The following is a 21412-nucleotide window of genomic DNA, read 5'->3' on the forward strand; positions in this document are numbered from 1 at the left end:
TATGAGTTGTTCGAACTGTCTTAGTATTTGGTGAATATCAACTTTGTCCTCATAAAGTATGTGTGTTTTATTGAGAAAAAAATATATATTCTTAGACTAGAATGATGTCTTATGTGCACAGTTTATTTTTACCAAAACCTGAAACAGTTCGAACAATACTAACTTAGTTTAATAAAACTTCTGCGTGTATTTGTCGCATTTTTACTTTGTAAATAAAGGCAACAGTAGTATACCGCTGTTCGAAATTCATAAATCGATTGAGAAAAAACAAATCCGGGTTACAAACCAAAACTGAGGGAAACACATCAAATATAAGAGAGAACAAAGACACAACAGAAACACTAAAATGCAACATACACAGAAACGAACTATAAGATAACAATAGCCATTTTCCTGACTTGGTACAGGACATTTTTAAGAAAAAATGGTGGGTTGAACCTGGTTTTGTGGCTAGCCAAACCTCCCGCTTTAATGGCAATGTTAAATATAACACTAAAATGACAACATTACATGACAGGACTACAATACAAATAAATGAAAGAACAAACAGGACAGAGAAACACACAAATAAACAATACAATAGAACATTACGACAGGCTAATAGTTATCAAAGGTGCCAGGCCTTAACTCAATAACCTAAAGATGAAGACTGAAGAGCATTGGTGACCCAAAATTCCAAAAAGTTGTGCCAAATACGGCTAGGTTATCTGCCTGGGATAAGATATTCTAATATCCTATTTTAAATTAGGGAGCTACCATTTAATTTTTATGGGGGGGGGGGGGCTAGGATGAAAAATTTTGTCCTGCATTTTTTTTTAGTTGTAATCTCTGTCCTGCCTTTTTATTTTTCACTCCATTCGGTCCTGCCTTTTTTTTTATTAGTTTATCCTGACTTTTTTTACATAAATTGTCATCCTGCCTTTTTATTTTGCCAAGTTGCTCATCCTGCCTTTTTTTTTCACTCAAAACTCCTGTCCTGCCTTTTTTTTTTCAAATTTCATCCTAGCCCCCCCCCCCCCCCCCCCCCCCCCCCCCATAAAAATCAAATGGTAGCTCCCTTAATAAGTCTTATGAGGGTTTGGATTGAGGGGGGGGGGGGTGTTCATTTCTTTATTCTTTAATATTTTAGACTATTTTTTCTTTTCTTTATTTGATATGCCCATTATTCTCTTTTCTTGATATTTGAGCACACCATTCTCTATTCTTTATTTTTTTTATTTTTTTTTTTGTCTATTTTTTTTCTGTTCTTGATTTTTTCCTCTTTATTCTGCACTTTTTGTCCGTTATTCTCTATTCTGATAACCCCATACAGACGGCCCTCATAGATAGGAACATTGTTTGATATTGTATGCTATTTTCGAGTCAAGTCATTTCCTGAACTGTTAATTGTTATTGTAACAGTTACAAGTTTCATGTACCTAGAGTTACTCCGCTGATCGAAATTATAAGGAGACTTGAGTTCTATCAAAAAACAGTACCCATTTGCCTATCCCAAGCAAAGAGCATTGTCAGTGACTTTATATGTTACACCTAGGTTTTGGCGCAAAGACGTCATACAAATGAAAACTTACAAACTGAAGGTTATTACGTTACTTCTACGATTCAAATTTGCAAAAATCACATTAAAACGGCGATTTTGAGGTAGGTGTTGTTTTATTTTCGATAATATCGTAGTAATCGAACATTTGTTGATCCAAGCAATTCAAAATGGCGGGTCCCTCCTTAGTTACGACATGTCAACTGTGGATTTGATGGTAACTTTTAGCCAATGAAAAAAATTGTTACATTAAAATTCGCTAGAATGACTTATGTTACACCTAGGTATTATATTGCTTGTCTGGTTTGGGGTTTTTGGTTTGGGGTTTTTGTTTGGGTTTTTTTTTTGGGAGGGGGGGTGTAGTGGATGAGGTTAATTTCGTTTCGATGACAGACCATAATTAGTCACTTAAATGTTGTATGTTCTCATTAATGACGAGTGTTTGTTTCACTTTAGATGTTTTCTGTTATTTTTGTCGAGGGGTCGTCTCATTGAATCTTCCCCTCGTCCTCTTGTATTCAAATTAATTTGATGCTATATATTTCTTTTATGGTGAAACGTACTATCTACTAGTATGTTGGTCTTTTACAAGATATCCAACTTTCAATTGGATTTTTAAAGCGGGGTAAATTTAACATCTGCAGAGCATCACACGGACCAACTAAAGAAGAACTGAAAACAATTACAGTTGTTGGGTTATTTATTTCACACCTCCGTCTTTGCCTGAAAACAATCCATCCAAGCTGACTAAACAAGAATCGAAATAGGCTCCTAACCACCAGCATTGCATACCTGAAAACAAATTATAATGCATTATAAGTAAATTATGACCAATAATAATTTACACTACTTTTTAAAATGCTATTGAAAGCTGACTTTAAGGGATTTACTGCGAAGAAATCAGAACGATAAAAAATAAAATTTTAAAAGTTAAAAAATGTCAACTCGAGGTTGAAAGAATTTTTGAAAATGACCCTACCTCTATGATTAAATGGTTGATTGGTTATAATTGTATGTTCCAAGCTATATCCGTCGATATATCTTTTTAATGAAAAAATGCTTTAAAGCGTCGAATTTACGTTTGGTCAATCTAAGTTGAAACTAAGAGTACAACACATAGATGTTGACTTTCAATGCTATATTTTTACTTACTACTGGTAACTCGCAAATATAGCTTTCTAAATCAGCACAAGCATCAGCGTCCCAACCCCAAACACCGTCACTGTTAAGTTCTATTTCTACACAGCTACCACGCATGTCCGGTTCATTTTCTAAAAACAGAAATAAAAATACAAATTATCTTAAATATTTTAAGATGTTTGTAGTTGAAAATTATTTATATTATGTCCAAAAGCTGATGTTTTACAAAAATCTATAAACACGAAAATCGGATATTAAATTAGATATTGAATTCTTAGGTATGTAAGGCCTACAGTTCTTTTATTGTTGAGACTGGTTACCTGAAAATTGCAATATAGAGAATATTTAATGACAAGGTAGACAGTTATGATGACACCACCGTCCAGACCCTCGTGTATTTCCGTTTGTGATACACCTCTCTGTGTGTGTGTGTGTGTGTGTGTTTGTAAACCTTTGTTAAGTTACTTCCCTTTGAAAGGGGGACTGTTACCTTGTAAAACAAAGGAGAAGATACCAATCACAAACCATAAGTCCGACAGAAATAGTAGTCAAGAGACAATCTAACAAACAATATTGAGAATTGTGAATCCTACCAACAATCGAGGATTAAAATAAGGGTAAAACGGGCTCAGAGAAAACAAACGGGTCATGCACGCTCTAGTGTTGCTTATGGGAATTAAAAATCCGGTGATGTCGTAAAAGAGGGAAATGAAAAGAAGTTGTGATAACGACAAATTGAACATATCTCCCAGCTTTGAACAATTGTGACAAAAATAGATTTCCTGAACGGTCAACTGAATCAAGATGGCGTCTGTGAAATGTTTGAAAAAATGACTTCAACTTTACTGTTATGAACCTTAAGCTTTGTAAACTATGACAATCCGTTTTCATATCATTCCACCATATTCTTGTATTAAATATCTGTTCAAGCTCAGAGTTCAATTGTCGTTATACTAACCTACTCCAAATGGTAGAGCGTTGAAATCAAACTTTTTGTTGTTTACTTTAAACATAAAGTTCCCGGAACTCCTTAAATCGTTGGCATCAGTCCAAACATCCACATCGTTGTCACCTGGATGTAAATAAATGTAAATTACATGATTTAAATAAAAATTGAATGCTTTTTTTGTAATTTAACATTGTTGTAAGAGACCAGGGTTATTATAGAGCAAATTGTTATTCAACATGCTGTCTCGTGTTGTTTCAGAGACCAGGGTAATTTCAAAGCCACTTGTTATTCCACAGCCTCGTGTTATTTCAGAGACCAGGGTTATTTCAGAGCCAATTTTTATTCAACATGCAGCCTCATGTTATTTCAGAGCCACTTGTTATTCAACAGCCTCATGTTATTTCAGAGCCAATTTTTATTCAACATGCAGCCTCGTGTTGTTTCAGAGCCACTTGTTATTCCACAGCCTCGTGTTATTTCAGAGCCAATTGTTATTCAACATGCAGCCTCGTGTTGTTTCAGAGCCACTTGTTATTCCACAGCCTCGTGTTATTTCAGAGCCAATTGTTATTCAACATGCAGCCTCGTGTTGTTTCAGAGCCACTTGTTATTCCACAGCCTCGTGTTATTTCAGAGTCCAGGGTTTTTTCAGAGCCAATTGTTATTCAACATGCAGCCTCGTGTTATTTCAGAGACCAGGGTTATTTCAGAGCCAATTGTTATTCCATAGCCTTGTTTTTTTTTCATGAGACACGTGTGACCGTTGATAATCACATTATCGCTGCTTTAATTGTAAAGGAAAAGTAGACATTAGGCCATTTTAACAAATGGCGGAAGATACCAAAAAAGGACTCCATTGAGAAGTAAAAAATATAGAATATAAAAAGTACAAGTTCATAGCTTGATTGAACATTTCATGGTCTTGTGTAACGATGAATACATTCATATAAGTCATTAGCGCAGGTTACTGACACTGGACATATATGTCCTTAGGCATCTACCAATTATCTTTTGGCTACATATTATATAATATCTTTATTCCTATACAGCTAATACATTGCATCGGTACAGAGATTGTACCAGGGATGGGAGGCATGGTTTTTTTAAAGTAGATTTCAAATCTTTTCAGAAAGATAAATGGTCAGTGCCATGTATAGCCTGATCAGATGCCATCATGGTTACCGCTTAATCTAAATTATTCATAGAGGATTTACGAAATGTATGAAAGTTAATATATCAAACTGATTAAATGAGTTTACCTCCCTTTACTAATGCCCAACTTTTATTAAAAAGAAAAAAACGAAGACACACTTACCGATGCCAAATTTCCGTCGGAGAGCTTCAATCTCAGCTAGACTATCAGGTACTAAGAGATGAGCTCCATTAGTACTGGTACATACGGCCTGAAATTTAAAAGGAGTTCAATTCAACTCATTCAAAGCGTAACAGACTAAAATATACTTTATACTTTCTCTCGTTTGAATTAATTTACATTGAACCCTGTCAGGGCCTTTTATAGCTTACTAGTTACTATACATTATAGGTTTTGCTCATAGTTGAAGACCGTACGGTGACTTAAGGATGTTCGCTACTCTGTTTCAAAATAACAAGCTTTTTATAAGAATGTTATAAATTGGTAGTATATGAATGAAGAAACTTAAAAAACAGAAAAAATGAAGGGTCCGTGTGCTTATTTTCGAGATATAAGCCATTGAAAATTTGGCGGGAAATAATTCTCCCCAGGTTTTTCCTACATTTTATATTAGCACCCTTTTCTTTCAAAAACATTGACAAAATAAGGATTTTATAAGATTTTCACAGATGACATTTTAAACTATAATATATAATCAAATTATGGAAAGAAAGAAGGGGTTAGTGTGCAAAATTTTTAATGGCACTACATGGATAAAACCAGAGGATTCCCAATATCTGGCAAAATAATAAAAAAAACTAGAGGAGCAAACATCCTTAAAGTTGGTAACGTTCACATCATTTGGTCTCTGCATGGTAGGTATAGTTGCATCACTGGTAATCACTGCATCGTTAATATACTTACCTCTGTATTGGTTCAATTCACTTCCCGTCCTGAATTTGAAGTTTTTTGACGCTGGTCGATTTGCAAGCAACAATCAATTCATAAAAAAATATCAACAAACAATTTAATCTATATAACTTTCAACTGGTAGAAAGTCTAGGTTCTTTCTTTACAACGAAGTACGGCCAATGGAAGATAGGACAAGAGCGTCTTGATGAACATATTGTTTTAAAACATATAGTTATAATATTTGTTGATGTTTGTGTAATGCAATTTGTAATTTGTCACAAACTGTCTAATTCATATTTTTTAACCTAAAGATTACAAAAATAGTTAGAGCATGCAAAGATACCGTTTGGATTTCATTATCAGAGTGTTAAATATGTGTTGAATGCTACTTTCAGCAACCTTGATTATATTATGGCGGCTATTTTGTAGGGGACTCGGTGGCCGAGTGGTCTAAGTAGTCGAACTACTGTATTACTAGCCAGGTCGTCGGTTCGTAATCCGCACGTGGTTCTCTCCGGGCACTCCGGCTTCATCAACCAATTAAAACTGACCGCCACGAAATAGCACAATAGTGCTGAAAGTGGCGTTAATCAACAACCAATCAATCAATTAATGATTTGGTGGAGGGAGCCAAGGCAACCTGGAGAAAAATCACCAATCTTCGGTAAGGAAAAGTGACCATCTTTGTGAATGAGGATCTGAGTGGACAGGCTATTTTAGATCACTGTAAAGGAACTATGTGGACCACTCGGCCATCGTCCCCTCCTCTCAAAAATAACCCCACCCAAACAAGTATCAACAGAAAGAAATATCTTATACATCAGCAGAATGCCAACTCTTTGCATCGTTTTTTCCACCAAACAAGTAACAGTTCGGACTGATTTGTTTGTCATCAAGCTTCGAATAACCAACTGGACACGTTACTGCTGGACATCCTGCACCTCCACCTCCACCTCCACCTGCAACTGCACCTCCACCTCCACCTGCAACTGCACCTGTTGTAAATAAAGTAAAAGTTATATGTCAATATACTCCGTTTTAAATTACCATTGAAATATAATTTTCTTTCTTTTCGTTGCTTAATTGTTTTTTTATTAGGAATACCAACAGAAAGGTTGAACATGATTTTATTATTTGGAATGTTTATAAAAAAATCTTTTTAACGAATTGTTTGTTTTATGTGTTTTGGGTTTCAGTCTCAGAAAACGTATGTTCACAGTTGCATTTTCATAATTCAGTGTAATTTTTAAATGCTATTTTAGGGTAGACACAACAATTAAGTTACAACATGGGTTATAGATATTCTGATTCAAATATAGTGATTAGGGACAGAATGTGTACAATGAAAAGATATGAATTCCAACATTAAAGTAAAAAAAAAACATGTTAATATACCTCGATAAAAACATTTGCAAAGTACAGATTCCCCTCTATCAAAATATTAGTATAAAATACTTGTACTAGTAACTGATTGTACAAATGAAGTATATAATGGTGGGCGCCACTAGTGGAGCAGAAACAACGGTTTATCCCTCTATTTCAATTAGGAGAGGAAGTTTTTCTTGGAGGGATTCATGCTGCTTACACATTTGTTTTAGAGGTGTTTTGTGGACTATTGTTTGTCTGGTTGTCTTTGACAACGGTGTAATATTAGTATAATATTGACTTATATATTGATTTATTTTTGACCCTGTTGTTTTCCAAGTGTCCTCTTATTTTGACAGGTATTTGTTTCCAAATTAATTAAAATACAGATCATGTATCCGCGCGTCGCTTACATGGATCTGAAAACGAACCATTCTACTTTCTGTTTGAACGATCTTTCGGGGTCCTCAGGTTTTATCGTAATAATACACACCTTTAAAAATTTGGAGGAAGACATTTTATTGGTTGATAAAAAAGTTATTAGAACAGTAAGTAGGGTGGAGTGTTATCAGATCCAACATATTTACTTACGTGAAGAAGACCCTAACAACGATGGAACAATCGACAGTAATACAAAAAGTCCAAGAATCCCTGATAAACCTGATAAACCTAAGTAAACAATAAATATATAGATGATAGAGTTGTTTATGTAACATTGTAAATCATTTTAATATGACGTTCTTATTACGCTTTGTATACAAAGAGGTGTTCTAATTATCACAACATTTGTTTGACACATGCGCACAAACTGACTGTTTACATTCTCGTTATTTTCATTTTTCTCCTCATAGAATATATATATATATATATATTCTAATAGCTTACATAAAATTTAATCATATATTGTTATTAAAACATCATATATTTAACGCTCAGTATATTTCGACAAATATAATGCCTACCAATGTTAAAATGAGCATAGAGCATGGCATGAAGGATTTATTTCTTAATTGTCGTATCCAATTCTAAGCATATTTCATATCAATTAACCATAGCAAAACATGTATTTGATTGTTCACTTGTGTTTAGTTGAAGTTTTAGATACATTTGTATTGCAACATGTATTTACAATGCGTTAAAAAAATGGCATTGGTAGTTCTCCGTAAATGTGTAGTGTTCAATCGTTAAAAAGTTGAAACAATGATGTGTTATGATATCAATTATGTGATCGGTAGTGTTTATAAGAACCAACAAGAACATTAATGGCATTCTCAATATGCTTAAACATTACAAATAAAAGTAATGTTTTAAAATTCACAAGTATGCGTAAAATATTTGGCTTGATGATTTAAAGCATATTTGATTCTATGTGCGTATACCACAGACATTTAAAGCAGACCCTAAGACTTTTAATGAATTTATCAATACCTGATTCAAGTCAATTATCAACAATTATGTGTGTGCAACTTATTAACAAAAAATTGAGAATGAAAATGGGAAATGTGTCAAAGAGACAACAACCCGACCAAAGAGCAGAAAACAGCCCAAAGCCCAAAGCCACCAATGGGTCTTCAGCGATAAAATCCCACACCCGGAGGGGGGTTCAACTGGCCCCTTAACAAAAATGTGTACTAGTTCAGTGAAAATGGACGTCACACTAAACTCAGAAACATATAAATGAACTAAAATTTATAAAAACATACAAGACTAACAAAGGCCTGTACAGGTTTTAAGTTTGACATGTTTAAACGTGATAAGTTTTAAACGACGGAGGAACATATGAAAGCATTTGTTTTAAATCATTTTTAAGCTTGTGACTGATATTTATCGATAATTATATCTTACTGATATTAATCGATATTTATATTTTACTGATATATACCGATTATTATAAATTACATGTATTGTTATTATTAAAATCATTTTTAATCGTTTTGCTCAATCTTTAGTTTTTTGTGTAGTGTTTTGTAAAACGTTGTTTTCTTTTCGCTGTTTTTTCGGGTTTTATTTCGACTAAGTCTTACTGTTTTGGATTTCCCCTTTAGTATCTCACTGTATAATAGAGCAACAAGATTTGTGATTGTTGCTATTGATAGAATCTAACGCTTATGCAGAAAAGAAGTCATAATTAAGGGTCCTCGTGGGATTTAAAAAAAAAACAGAAATGATGTGCAAACAATTTGAACAGAGAGCAGAAAAAATTAGAAATAAAGAAAAAAAATTATGTACAAAAGATAGAAAATAAAGAATAAAGATAAATAAGTTAAAAAGTTAAGAAAAGATACTTGTAATATTGGAGTGTTTAAATATAAAGATGGGAGAATAATTACCATAAAAGAGAAAAAAAAAGAGAAAAATGACCTTCGTTATTTTAAAGTGTGCACCACATTTTTTATGTTTTTTTCGAATAGACAGAAAAAATATATTTCTTATAATTTAATTCTAAATTCCATTTTAAACCGGAGTAAACCATGAAAAAACGTTGATGACGTCACGGTCACATGACAAAATTATGTCTATGAGCAGGGTTGCGTTCAATATCGTAGCGGCTACGTAGTGCTACGTAGATTTATGACTATTGAACGAGTAGCTAGCCTAGCTGCTATCAATATCTATGTAGCAGCTAGGCTAGCTACACGTTCAATAATCATAAATCTACGTAGCCCTTTGTAGCCGCTACGATATTGAACGCAACCCTGATAAACAAAACAACGTCAGCCAATCAGAAGACGCGTTACATCCAAAATTAAATTATAAAGAGATGAACACCCCAAAAGCAATAATCTCATAGTTATCAATGATGTGTTTTTTAATATTGTTTACCTTCATCTGTAGTCTCTTCATTATCTCTCAACAGGAAAATTTGTGTGGTTGCTGGCGCTGGATCATATAGGGCAAAACCGCTGACATAAGAAGTCTTTAGAAGGAGTATTACTGACAGGAAGATCAGTCGATGCTTTGAAAAGGAACAAAAACATAAATGTCAGTTTTGCGAATATGAAAACAATTTCTGATTTTCAGTTTTATTTTGTCGCATTCGGCACACCTCGGCAGACCTAACAATCTAACTAAAAGTAGGGTAGCGGAATCTGCAGAATGTTGCCGATTGCCATTGTCGTCGGTTATACACCTAGCAAAGTCATTGATACACTGCGTTTAAAAATGCCATTGAAATGCATTCATTGATTACATGTTAACTGAAAGTCTAATGAAACGAGTTTCTGGTGATTATGATGAATTTTAAGAAAACTATAGAACCAATGTTGACGATCTTAAATTTTCAGTAAGAAAATTTTATGATATAGTGCAAATAAAAATGTTCTTAAGAGAGGCAACAGATACCAAAGGGACAAACTCATAAGTCGAAAATAAACTGACAACGCCATGGAATAAACATAAAGAAAAACGACAAAATTTAAAGACAAACAATAGTATACAAAACATAATATAGAAAACAAAAGACTGAGCCTTTTTGCAGTTACATAACTAGTATTGAAAACGTAACTTAGACAAATAGCCATTGAACAGCAATGTGTAGTAGTCTCTGAAAGAAGGTAAATCAAGAAAGTTCTTCGGACGCACTAAATATATGAAGTGTTTTTTTTATTCTCTAGTTTGCCTGTTGCAGAGACAAATGTCTGACGTTACCAAATATGCCCTTATTTTCAAGTGCTGCGCTCATTGTGTTGTCATTGTTTTATTAGATCTTGCACCAACCCACCAACCGTTTAGCTTTTGTGGGAGTCATTTTCTCATTATTAACAATGTTTTTCGACTTTGATAAAACAAAGTTTTTAACTGGAAACATTTTTTTTTACTTACTTTCTAAAACATTTGTTTTTCAAGAAATTAAAAATCAAGTTATTTATATAAAGAAAAACCAAAATATAACTTTATCTATGACACAATATATTTACCCCTTCCCCACAAAAGATGAATGGTCACTGCTTAAATATTCCACACTGAAAATTTAACTATAACAACAAATAGAAACCTAAAAAAATGAGTGATAAAAGACAGTGTATGCATATAAAATATAATAAGATAACCCACCTGGAAAGACCGAATCATTCTGCAACAGACAGCAACGCAGAAATCATCGGGTGTCATCTTATTTTATACCTATATATTTTTTAAAATATTTCTTTAAAAACCCTTCGGCGGGTAGTCGCATGTCTTCCGTTTTCTTAATTTATTATTTACTAATATAGATGTAAAACGCAAAAGACACCTGTATATTTTTATAATAGTTTTTATTATCTTTAAAAAAAAATGTTTATGTCAGGATACTCAAATCAAATTATTTGTTTCTTTTTTTTTTTAATTATCAAGTCATCAATTACATGAAGACTATTCAAAGGAAACATAACAATATTATTTTTTGGAAGAGAAGATGTTGAAGAACAAGTCATTTCCTCGCCCGTCTTTTAAAAACAAAAAGAAGTTCTAAAATAAAGAAGCTACCATTTGATTTTTATAGTTTATCCTGACACTTTTTTACATAAATTGTCATCCTGCCCTTTTTTTTGCCAAGTTGCTCATCCTGCCTTTTTTTTTTAACTCAAAACTCCTGTCCTGCCTTTTTTTCAAATTTCATCCTAGCCCCCCCCCCCCCCCCCCCCCCGATAAAAACCAAATGGTAGCTCCCTAAGGGGAGGCGATAAAATCACCGAGATCTTAAAACTACAAACCTTTGTAAAATCGACAACAGCATGACCAAAAGAAAACAGACAAACCAACAACTAAATGTCCTAAAAACACTACACAAAAAGAAAAAGAATGAGCAACACGAGCCCCGAAAAATCCAGGGGTCAGCAGAACAGGGTCCAATTCCCGGTAGGGATAGGGACGTTATATCTGATACCCATTTTGTCATGGAGTACTCTCTGTCCCCTAAATAAAGTGCTTGCAATATATATCATTATAAATCAGAAGATGTGGTATGAGTGCCAATGAGACAACTCTCCATCCAAGTCACAATGTATAAAAAGTTAACAATTATAGGTCAAAGTACGGCCTTCAACACGGAGCCTTGGCTCACACCGAACAGCAAGCCATAAAGGCGCCAAAATGACTAGTGTAAAACAATTCAAACAGAAAAACAACCGGTCTAATTTATACAAGAGTGCACACGCGGAAATGTCTCGCCTTCTTTACTAACCATTGATTTTATGTTGATAGTCCTAAATATAAAGCTTTACTACAACTATCACATAAACTTAACATGATCAAAGAAAATGAGGTCAAGGTCAGATAAACCAAGCTGGAAATACATGTACACCTTACAATCATTCATACACCAAATATGCTTTAAAGATAGTTGACCTATTGCACATAGTATCCAAGAAACAAACTAAACCAGGAAAACTTAACATTGATTGAACCATGAAAATGAGGTCAAGGTCAGATGAACCCTGCCAGACACACATGTTCACCTTAAAATCATTAAAAGCTTTAAATATAGTCGACCTATTGCATATAGTATCTATGAAACAAACTTACCCAGGAAAACTTAAGATTGACCAATGAACCATGAAAATGAGATCATGGTCAGATGATAATTTCAAGACAGACATATACACCTTACAATCATTCATACACCAAATACAGTTGACCTATTGCTTATAGTATTAGAAAAACAGACCAAAAAACAAAAACTTAACATTGAGCAATGAACCGTAAAAATGAGGTCAAGGTCAAATAAAACATGCCAGACTGACATATACATCATTAAATATTTTCATACACCAAATATAGTTGACCTATTGCATACAGTATTAGAAAAACAGACCAAAACACAAAAACGTAACTTTAACCCCTGAACCATGAAAATGAGGTCAAGGTCAGATGACACCCGCCAGTTGGACATGTACACCTAACAATCATTCCATAACCAAATATAGTAGACCTATTGCTTATAGTATCTGAGATATGGACTTGAACACGAAAACTTATCCTTGTTCACTGATCCATGAAATGAGGTCGAGGTCAAGTGAAAAATGTCTGACGGGCACAAAAACCTTGCAAGGTACACACATACCAAATGAAGTTATCCTATTAATCATAAAAAATGAGAGAAATTAAGAATACTAAAAATCTTAACTTTTTTCAAGTATTCACTGAACCATGAAAATGAGGTCAAGGACAATGGACATATGACAGACAGAAACTTCATAACATAAGGCATCTATATACAAAGTATGAAGGATCCAAATCTTCTATGTCCTGAAATATTAAGCTTTTAAGAAGTTAGTTAACACCGCCGCCGCCGCCGGATCACTATCCCTATGTAGAGCTTTCTGCGACAGAAGTCGCAGGCTCGACAATAAAAAATGAGAAACGAGAAACACTTATGAACCACACCAACAAACGACAACCACTGATCAACAACATGGTCCTGACTTAGGATAGGTGCATAAAAATGCAGCGGGTTTTAAACGTTTTAACAGGCGCCAACCTTCACCCTAACCCGAGACAGAAGTGTAACATTACAACATAAAAAGACACACTATAAAATATCAATTGAAATGGCTTAACTCGATCAAAAAGACATTTAAACAAAAACAAGTCAACATACACTGAACGAATGAGTTTGATCTATAGCACAATATAAATACAATAATAATGAAAAAAAAGATGCAGGAACCGTGTCAAAAAGACAACTCTAACCTGGGACAAAATGGCGTTAAATAAAACAACGTACACAGGTAAATTTAAATATAATAATTTTGTTGTTAGGAGTACGGAATACATTTTTTACAAAATTAATAAATTTGTTGTTCACAGTAAGAGTACAGAAGTGAAAAATTATCGTCATACTAAATACTTATCAAAGGTGGTACAAAAAATAGTGAGACGAGCTATAACACAAAATAAGTAAATATTGAATTACAGAAATGCATTACAAATTGTATCAACAGGTCAAATTAACACGAAAGTGTTTGAGAGTACTCGCAGTTACTGAAAGCTAGTTAAAAGCCGAAAACAATTAATAATAAAAAAACATATCATTGCATGAATAATGTAAGCAGGTGGTCGCTGCCAGCAAGACTACTGACCTTAGTTCTCATGCCGTATTGGCAGTTTAAATTCTCAGTTCTTTCATTCCTGTCGATCCATTTTGCATGACTTGAAGTGATATTGCGTTCTATTGTATTACTGACTTTCTACTCTTATCATATTGGAAATATATTATTTGATGGTTATTTATAAGGTAAAAGTAAACACCATGGGTATAAGGAGTTAAAAAATAGAGACAGAAGGTACATGTAATAAGGCGTTAATCATATCAGTCAAAAAAAGAACACCCAAAAACACAACAACAAAAAAAAACAAAAAAGACAAAAACCAGTATAAAAACATTGCAGGGAAAAATAACGGCTGAGCAACAAGAACTTCATAAAAACAGGGGGGGGGGTTATATCATGTGCTCCGGGAGGGTAAGCAGATCCTGATCAACATATTATAAGTTATCACTTTGTCAAGATCAATTAGGATTATGTTGTGATTAAGAACAGCAATGCAAGCGTTAATTGCTCCTTTGGTTTTGTATAGTGCGAGGAGGGATTTTGAATTGAAATAATACCATGCAATAAATCTTGTATCGTCTGCATATCTACATTTCTTGGATGTAATTGATCCGTTAACATTTTTATCTTTATGTTGCCGAAACTGCTTTCGTACTTCATGTAAACACATGTGTCAATTTCACTGAGACACAAATGAATATCCTGTCGAAGTTCCAAAAAGTTAAAATTGGGGAAAAAATAACAACAAATGTTTTGGTTGAAAATTATCTGGATTAACATTTTATCAAAGGAAATTGATGTGTAATCTGGGCCAATTAACTCCTTATCTACAAAAGAACTGTATGTAAAATAAATGAGTCAGCTGAATTTATATGTTTGTCCATTGTTCAACATTTTTTTTTAATTCAGCGCTTCATACTGTTGATGAAGGCATGTATTAAGACTTTAAATGGTATTTTTATGCGCGGTGTATATTTATTTGAATACTTCCCTTTTCCAAGAGACTAACATATCGCACTAATTTATTTGTCATTGGAATGACTGATTTATGTGAAAAGATGAACACGTGCGACTTTTGTAATCCAATCTTATGTACAATTTTTGGGGAAATCGTTTTACAAGTTTGTTTAATAACCCCGGAGATATCTCGATCTTGATTAATTATAACATAATATTATTATATAGACGACATAAGTATCGTGATAGATCCGTGTTTTTACTCGCTTGGCTCTTAAAGAATTAAACACTATATTTCTCTTCTTATTTTCTATTCTAAACTACATATATACATTTGCGCTACAAATCTATAACTCTTCGTTTATCATGTTTATGCTACACGTGCTGTTCTTATCTATAAAATCATGAATATTCAATAGCTATATGTAGGCGTGTCGAAATCGTAATGACCAGCCAGTACACAGCTATGATTTCATTAACCAGTATTAAAAAGTTAAATATAACAATCGTGATATTAATGGATAGAAAATCTAAGAAAAAAGCTTTTAGTTTGCGAGGTAAATAGATAGGCGTATGTGCCGAATGGAAATAATATTTAGTTATCTTGGTGTAATCAGGGGTGTACGGAATTTTACACCGGTGTTGACGCCCAACTTTAGGTATAGTTTAACAGCTTGAATGGGAGATGTTCAGAGATGACCATATTTCTGTACCCTAGTCAACCCTTGGAGTTCGATGAAAGATATATAATATAAATATATATATATATTTCTAAAATGGAAAAACTTTATCGAGCCTCCTCATGGGTTTTTTGATTATGTGATTACATGTGGCCGTATTTGATAACCAGACCAAATATTTCATGATTACTTGATAATCTAGCTTTGACTGTATTTTTAATTACTTGATTATCTTGTTTAAAAAAATAGTTAGTGATTAATATGTGGTTATATTGGCAAAACAATTGTGATTATGTGATTACTTGGACATCCCCATGAGGGGGCCTCTTTATCGCGTTTGAAATATTCATTGGAAATTTCTTGTCTGATCAGTTTTGAGCGGTTGTTCTTTTCGACATTCTGTTCGATGACTTGGGTTTATGTTGTTCAAACCTGCTGGAATATATTCTTTCGGCATATATATCCCGTGGGACATCACACAATAAAAGCTATACATCACTCAAAACATCTTTTTTTAATATAATTGTATTTTTATTGTGTCATAGATCAAATTTATTCGTTCAGTGTATGCATATTTGCTTGTTTTTTATATGTCTTTTAAGTCGAGTTAATCCATTTCAACTGATGTTTTATAGTGTGTCTTTTTATGTTGTTATGTTACACTACTGTTACAGGTTAGGGTGAAGGTTGGCGCCTGTTAAAACGTTCAAACCCGCTGCATTTGTATGCACCTTTCCTAGTCAGGATGCCGTTTTTCGGATGTTGTTGGTGTGGTTCATAAGTGTTTCTCTTTTCTCGTTTTTTTATATAGATTAAAGATTTGGTTTTCCTGTTTGAATTGTTTTACACTAGTCATTTTGGGACCCCATTGTAGCTTGCTGTTTGGTGTGAGCCAAGGCTCCGTGTTGAAGGCCGTTCTTTGGCCTATAATTGTTTACTTTTACACATTGTGACTTGGATGGAGAGTTGTCTCATTGGCACTCATACCACATCTTCTTCTTTATAGGCTTTAAAACTGTATCATTACTTCTGCGGGTTTCTCTCATTTCTGTCAGTGAATATATAATACACCTCTTTTTTTAATTTTTATTCATTAATATATATAAGTAATAGAACTAATGGTTTCAAACATAATTGCTCATTAAATTCATTGAGAATTGTTTTGGCCTAAATATCAAACTTTCATCAGAATCTAAGAACCAGGTATGTGCATATGTACGATACATATCTGGAAAGTAATTTCATACAAGGTTTCAATGTAAACTTTCATATCCACTGGCAGCCATTTTGTGCTTCTGATTGGCATCAAAGTAACAAAAAGTAAAATCACAAAAAATACTGAACTCCGAGGAAAATTCAAAAAGAAAAGTTCCTAATCAAATGGCAAAATCAAAAGCTCAAACACATCAAACGAATAGATAACAACAGTCATATTCCTGACTTGGTACAGGCATTTTCTTATGTAGAAAATGGTGGATTAAACCTGGTTTTAAAGCTAGCTAAACCTCTCACTTGTATGACAGTCGCAACAAATTCCATTATATTGACAACAATGTTTGAACAAAACAAACAGACATAATAGGTAAAAATGTCAAAAATAGGGGTACAGCTGTCAACATTGTGTTATAATCTTAATCACTATAAAAACAAACAAATATGAAACAAAGAAGCACAAAATGGCATATAGACCAAGCATATTAGCAAAAATTAAAGACAAGAATACACAAATTTACCATAGTACAATAACACATTGACGGGATGTATAAGTACAGAGCCACGTCATATATGTATCAAAGAAACAAAACTAGAGGCTCCAAGGAGCCTGTGTCGCACACCTGATATTTTTGTTTACAATTGATGTATGAAACAATGCAACAATAATATTTTTTTCAAAGGAATCTGTGTGGATCAAATTATTTATTTTTAGAAATCTAATCTTTCGTTTGATTTTAACTGCTATCAACCCATTTATCATTAAATTGAATTTGTCTATGTAGTTTCAGAGGAGAAGATTTTTGTAAAAGATTACAAAAAATTACGACAAATTGTTGAAAAATTTACTATAAAGGACAATAACTCCTGAAGGGGTCAATTGACCATTTTGGTCATGTTGACTTATTTGTAGAATTTACTTTACTGAACATTATTGCTGTTTACAGTTTTTCTCTATCTATAATAATATTCAAGATAATAACCAAAAACCAATTCGGGGGCAGCAACCCAACTACGGGTTGTCTGATTTGTCTGAAAATTTCAGGACAGATAGATCTTAACCTGATGAACATTGATTACCACTGTCAGACTTGCTCTAAATGCTTTAGTTTCAGAGATATCAGCCAAAGTCTGCATTTTACCCTATGTTTTATTTTTAGCCATGTCGCCATGTTGGTTGGTAGGCGGGGTCATCGGACCAATTTTTAAACTACATACCCTAATGATGATTGTGGCCAAGTTTGGTTAAAATTGTCTCAGTAGTTTTAGAGGAAAAGATTTTTGTAAAAGATTACAAAAATTTACAAAAAAATGCTAAAAATTGACTATAAAGGGCAATAATTCCTTAAGGGGTCAATTGACAATTTTAGTCTTGCTGACTTATTTGTAGATCTTACTTTGCTGAACATTATTGCTCTCTACAGTTTATCTCTATCTATAATAATATTCAAGATAATAACCAAAAACTGCAAAATTTCCTTAAAATTACCAATTCAGGGGCAACAACCCAACAACGGGTTGTCTGGTTTGTCTGAAAATTTCAGGGCAGATAGATCTTGACCTGATGAACAATTTTACGCCGTCAGATTTGCTCTATATGCATTTAGTGGGTGCGACACAACATCACGAGTGTTTGGGTTAGGAAAAGGAGAAATATTGAAAAAAGTTAAATCATCTGCTTACTTACAAGACCAAGCACGGCTTTTCCTAAAGAAATCAAGCAAAGCTCAGGTTGTCAAAGCTGGAGAAGAAGTTTTAGTCGATTTGTACGGCGGTGTTCAGTCAGTAGAAGGCTTAGATTTACTTCGATACAGGAAATTTGCGTCAAAGGTTGTTGTAGGGAACATTTTTGTTCAAGTACACTCTCTGCATCCAACATCTGATGCAGCTAAACTACATAGCATGAGAACCTTCTATCAAACACAAATTTGGATTGGAGAGGGACATGATTTAGATCCTTACCAATGGGGTTGGTATACATCAGAGAATAAACTAATGCCTGTTAGATGTATATTACCACCGGCACCCGAAAAACTGCTTAAAGTAATACGATGTTACTGCAAACAGAACTGTCAAGAAGTTGTTCGTGCCGAAAACATGGAATTGACTGTTCTGCTAGTTACGGCGAGTGTCGTGGCATTAACTGTTCAAATTCAAGCATAGTAACACAAAGCGATTTGGACGAAATGTAGAATTTATGTGTGATGTGTATAATGAAAAATGGCAACAAGACTATGATTTTAAACAACAAAAAAGTGTTCTATAAACAGGTTGACGGACTATTCATGTCACTTTTTGTATGAACTATAGTATGGACATTGTCTCATGAATGTGTAGCTGATATTGTTTTTCCTCTACAACTTCTGTTAAATATCTATATAATTAGAAAAACTGACTGTTAAATAAAAAGTATAATTGCATGAGGTTGTTTTTGAAAATTGAAGTATAAGTACTCCATTCACATTTCATGATTTTTTTAATGAAAATCTTAATTTTGACACGTATTATAATTTTTGGTCATGGATTTACTATTTAAAAAACATTTTAGAGGAAGGCAATTCAATTTACAGTACACATCAAAGTAATAATTTTATTGACTAATACATAATTAAAGCATTCCAGTTATTTGTAAGTTTTCAATGAAAATTTGCATTTCGACCCCAAATTATGGACCAAAAATTTAAAGTTTGTCATATAATGCCATTTATGTATATAACTCAATTAAAAAGGAACAATACAAAGCCAAAAAGCAAACATTTTCATTGATGTACTGCCAAATTGATTATTTAAAGCTTATTTCCAGTTTTGCTGGATTTTTCCATAAAAACTCCCATGTTTACCCCTAAATTACGTTTTTGACATACAAATGCACTTTCTTGCATATACTTTTTCTTTTTATATCAATGTCTATTGAATCACACACTGTTTTAATGATTTTACTACAAAATAAACTTGTTCTGGCTTATTTCCAGTTTTCATCGATTTTTCTATAAAAACCTGTATTTTACCCTAAAAATATAGTATTTCCGAACTTCAGATTTTGCAAGACTTTTGATATGTGATAGAGGCCATATTAACCTTTAAAATGAGACCAAATTTCTTTCTGTTGCAATTTGTTTAAGGTTGGGCCATTTTTATGGCAGATTGACTGGACTATTTGGTTTCAGAGATATAAGCCAAAATCTACATTTTACCCCTATGTTCTGTTTTTAGCCATGGCGGCCATCTTGGTTGGCGGGCCTGCTGATCGGACACATTTTTTAACTAGATACCCCAATGATGATTGTGGTCAAGTTTGGTTAAATTTGGCCCAGTAGTTTCAGATTAGAAGATTTTTGTAAAAGTTAATGGACGACGGACGCCAAGTGATAGGAAAAGCTCACTTGGACTTTTAGGCCAGGTGAGCTAAAAAGTCATATAGACTAAGCACATTAGCAAAAATGAAAGACGAGAATACAAAAATGTTTTCAATAACACAATAACGGGATATATAAGTACAAGGCCACGTCATATGTATCAAAGAAACACCAAAAGGCATAATATAGACAAAGCACATTAGTAAAAATGAAAGACAGGAATACGAGAATTATCATAGAACAATAACACAATGACGGGATGTACAAGTACCGAGCCACGTCAAATGGATATCACTTGATAATGATATTATGGAACACAGACACATATTTGTCCAGCTTGATATTAATTCATTCAGCCCTTAATCATTGTTCTAGATAAGTTTTGTTTTAAGTTAAGCCGATCAAAATTAGAAACGGCCATGACACTTGCTAGTCCCAAAAAGGTCGACAGGCGTCAAAGCATTTTTAAACTTGACGAACATATCAAATAGGCATAAGCATAAAATATTTAAAGAATCTAAGTTGTCTAACTTCTTAAAAATGCAACATGTACAAAAGGTTTAGCATCCCTATATGTCTCGTATTCTTCGATGAATAATTTGCAACTCACAGACGAGACAAAATCTATCAGACGAATATCAGTGGACACGAATCGTTAATCAAAGACTTTATGAATATATCAAAAAAAATCACCAGCAATCACTCTGTTTTCATGCTGATTAACATGTCACATCTCGACACCTCCACACATCGACACCTCCAGCGTATATGTCTCACCTCGACACCTCTAGCGTAAAACCGCCGTGTGAATATCATTTACTATTCAGATCTCGACACCTCCACACATCGACACCTCCAGCGTACATGTCGCACCTCGACACCTCTAACGTAAAATTGCCGTGTGAGTATCATGTACATGTCACATCTCGACACCTCCACACATCGACACCTCCAGCGTACGTGTCACACCTGGACACTTCTAGCGTAAAATTGCCGTGTGAGTATCATTTACATGTCACATCTCGACACCTCCACACATTGACACCTCCAGCGTACCATGATGTCACACCTGGACACTTCCAGCGTAAAATCGCCGTGTGAGTATTATTTACACGTCAAACTTCAACACCTCCAGCGTAAAATC

General features: G+C 33.8%; 1 protein-coding gene across 1 annotated transcript; it reads right to left on the reverse strand.

The window, feature by feature from the left end:
• Positions 1-2235: 2235 nt before the first annotated feature.
• On the reverse strand, positions 2236-11106 carry LOC127705484 (uncharacterized). Its single transcript, XM_052209802.1, has 8 exons — positions 11089-11106; positions 9859-9991; positions 7627-7704; positions 6490-6665; positions 4942-5029; positions 3636-3749; positions 2690-2808; positions 2236-2329 (listed from the first exon to the last, which is right to left on the reverse strand). The coding sequence occupies exons 1-8, from the start codon at positions 11104-11106 to the stop codon at positions 2309-2311; spliced, it is 747 nt and encodes a 248-aa protein (XP_052065762.1). The 3' UTR covers positions 2236-2308.
• Between the last annotated feature and the right edge of the window lie 10306 nt (positions 11107-21412).

Source organism: Mytilus californianus, unplaced genomic scaffold (assembly GCF_021869535.1).
Source record: "Mytilus californianus isolate M0D057914Y unplaced genomic scaffold, xbMytCali1.0.p SCAF_6, whole genome shotgun sequence".
NCBI lineage: Eukaryota > Metazoa > Mollusca > Bivalvia > Mytilida > Mytilidae > Mytilus > Mytilus californianus.

Bases quoted from the DNA above. Each gene is read 5' to 3' on its own strand.
- LOC127705484 (XM_052209802.1), bottom strand. The intron at 7,705-9,858 runs GTAAACAATATT...TTGTTTACTTAG, and splicing joins TGAAGAGACTACAGATGAAG to GTTTATCAGGTTTATCAGGG. The intron at 3,750-4,941 runs GTAAGTGTGTCT...ATTTACATCCAG, and splicing joins CCGACGGAAATTTGGCATCG to GTGACAACGATGTGGATGTT.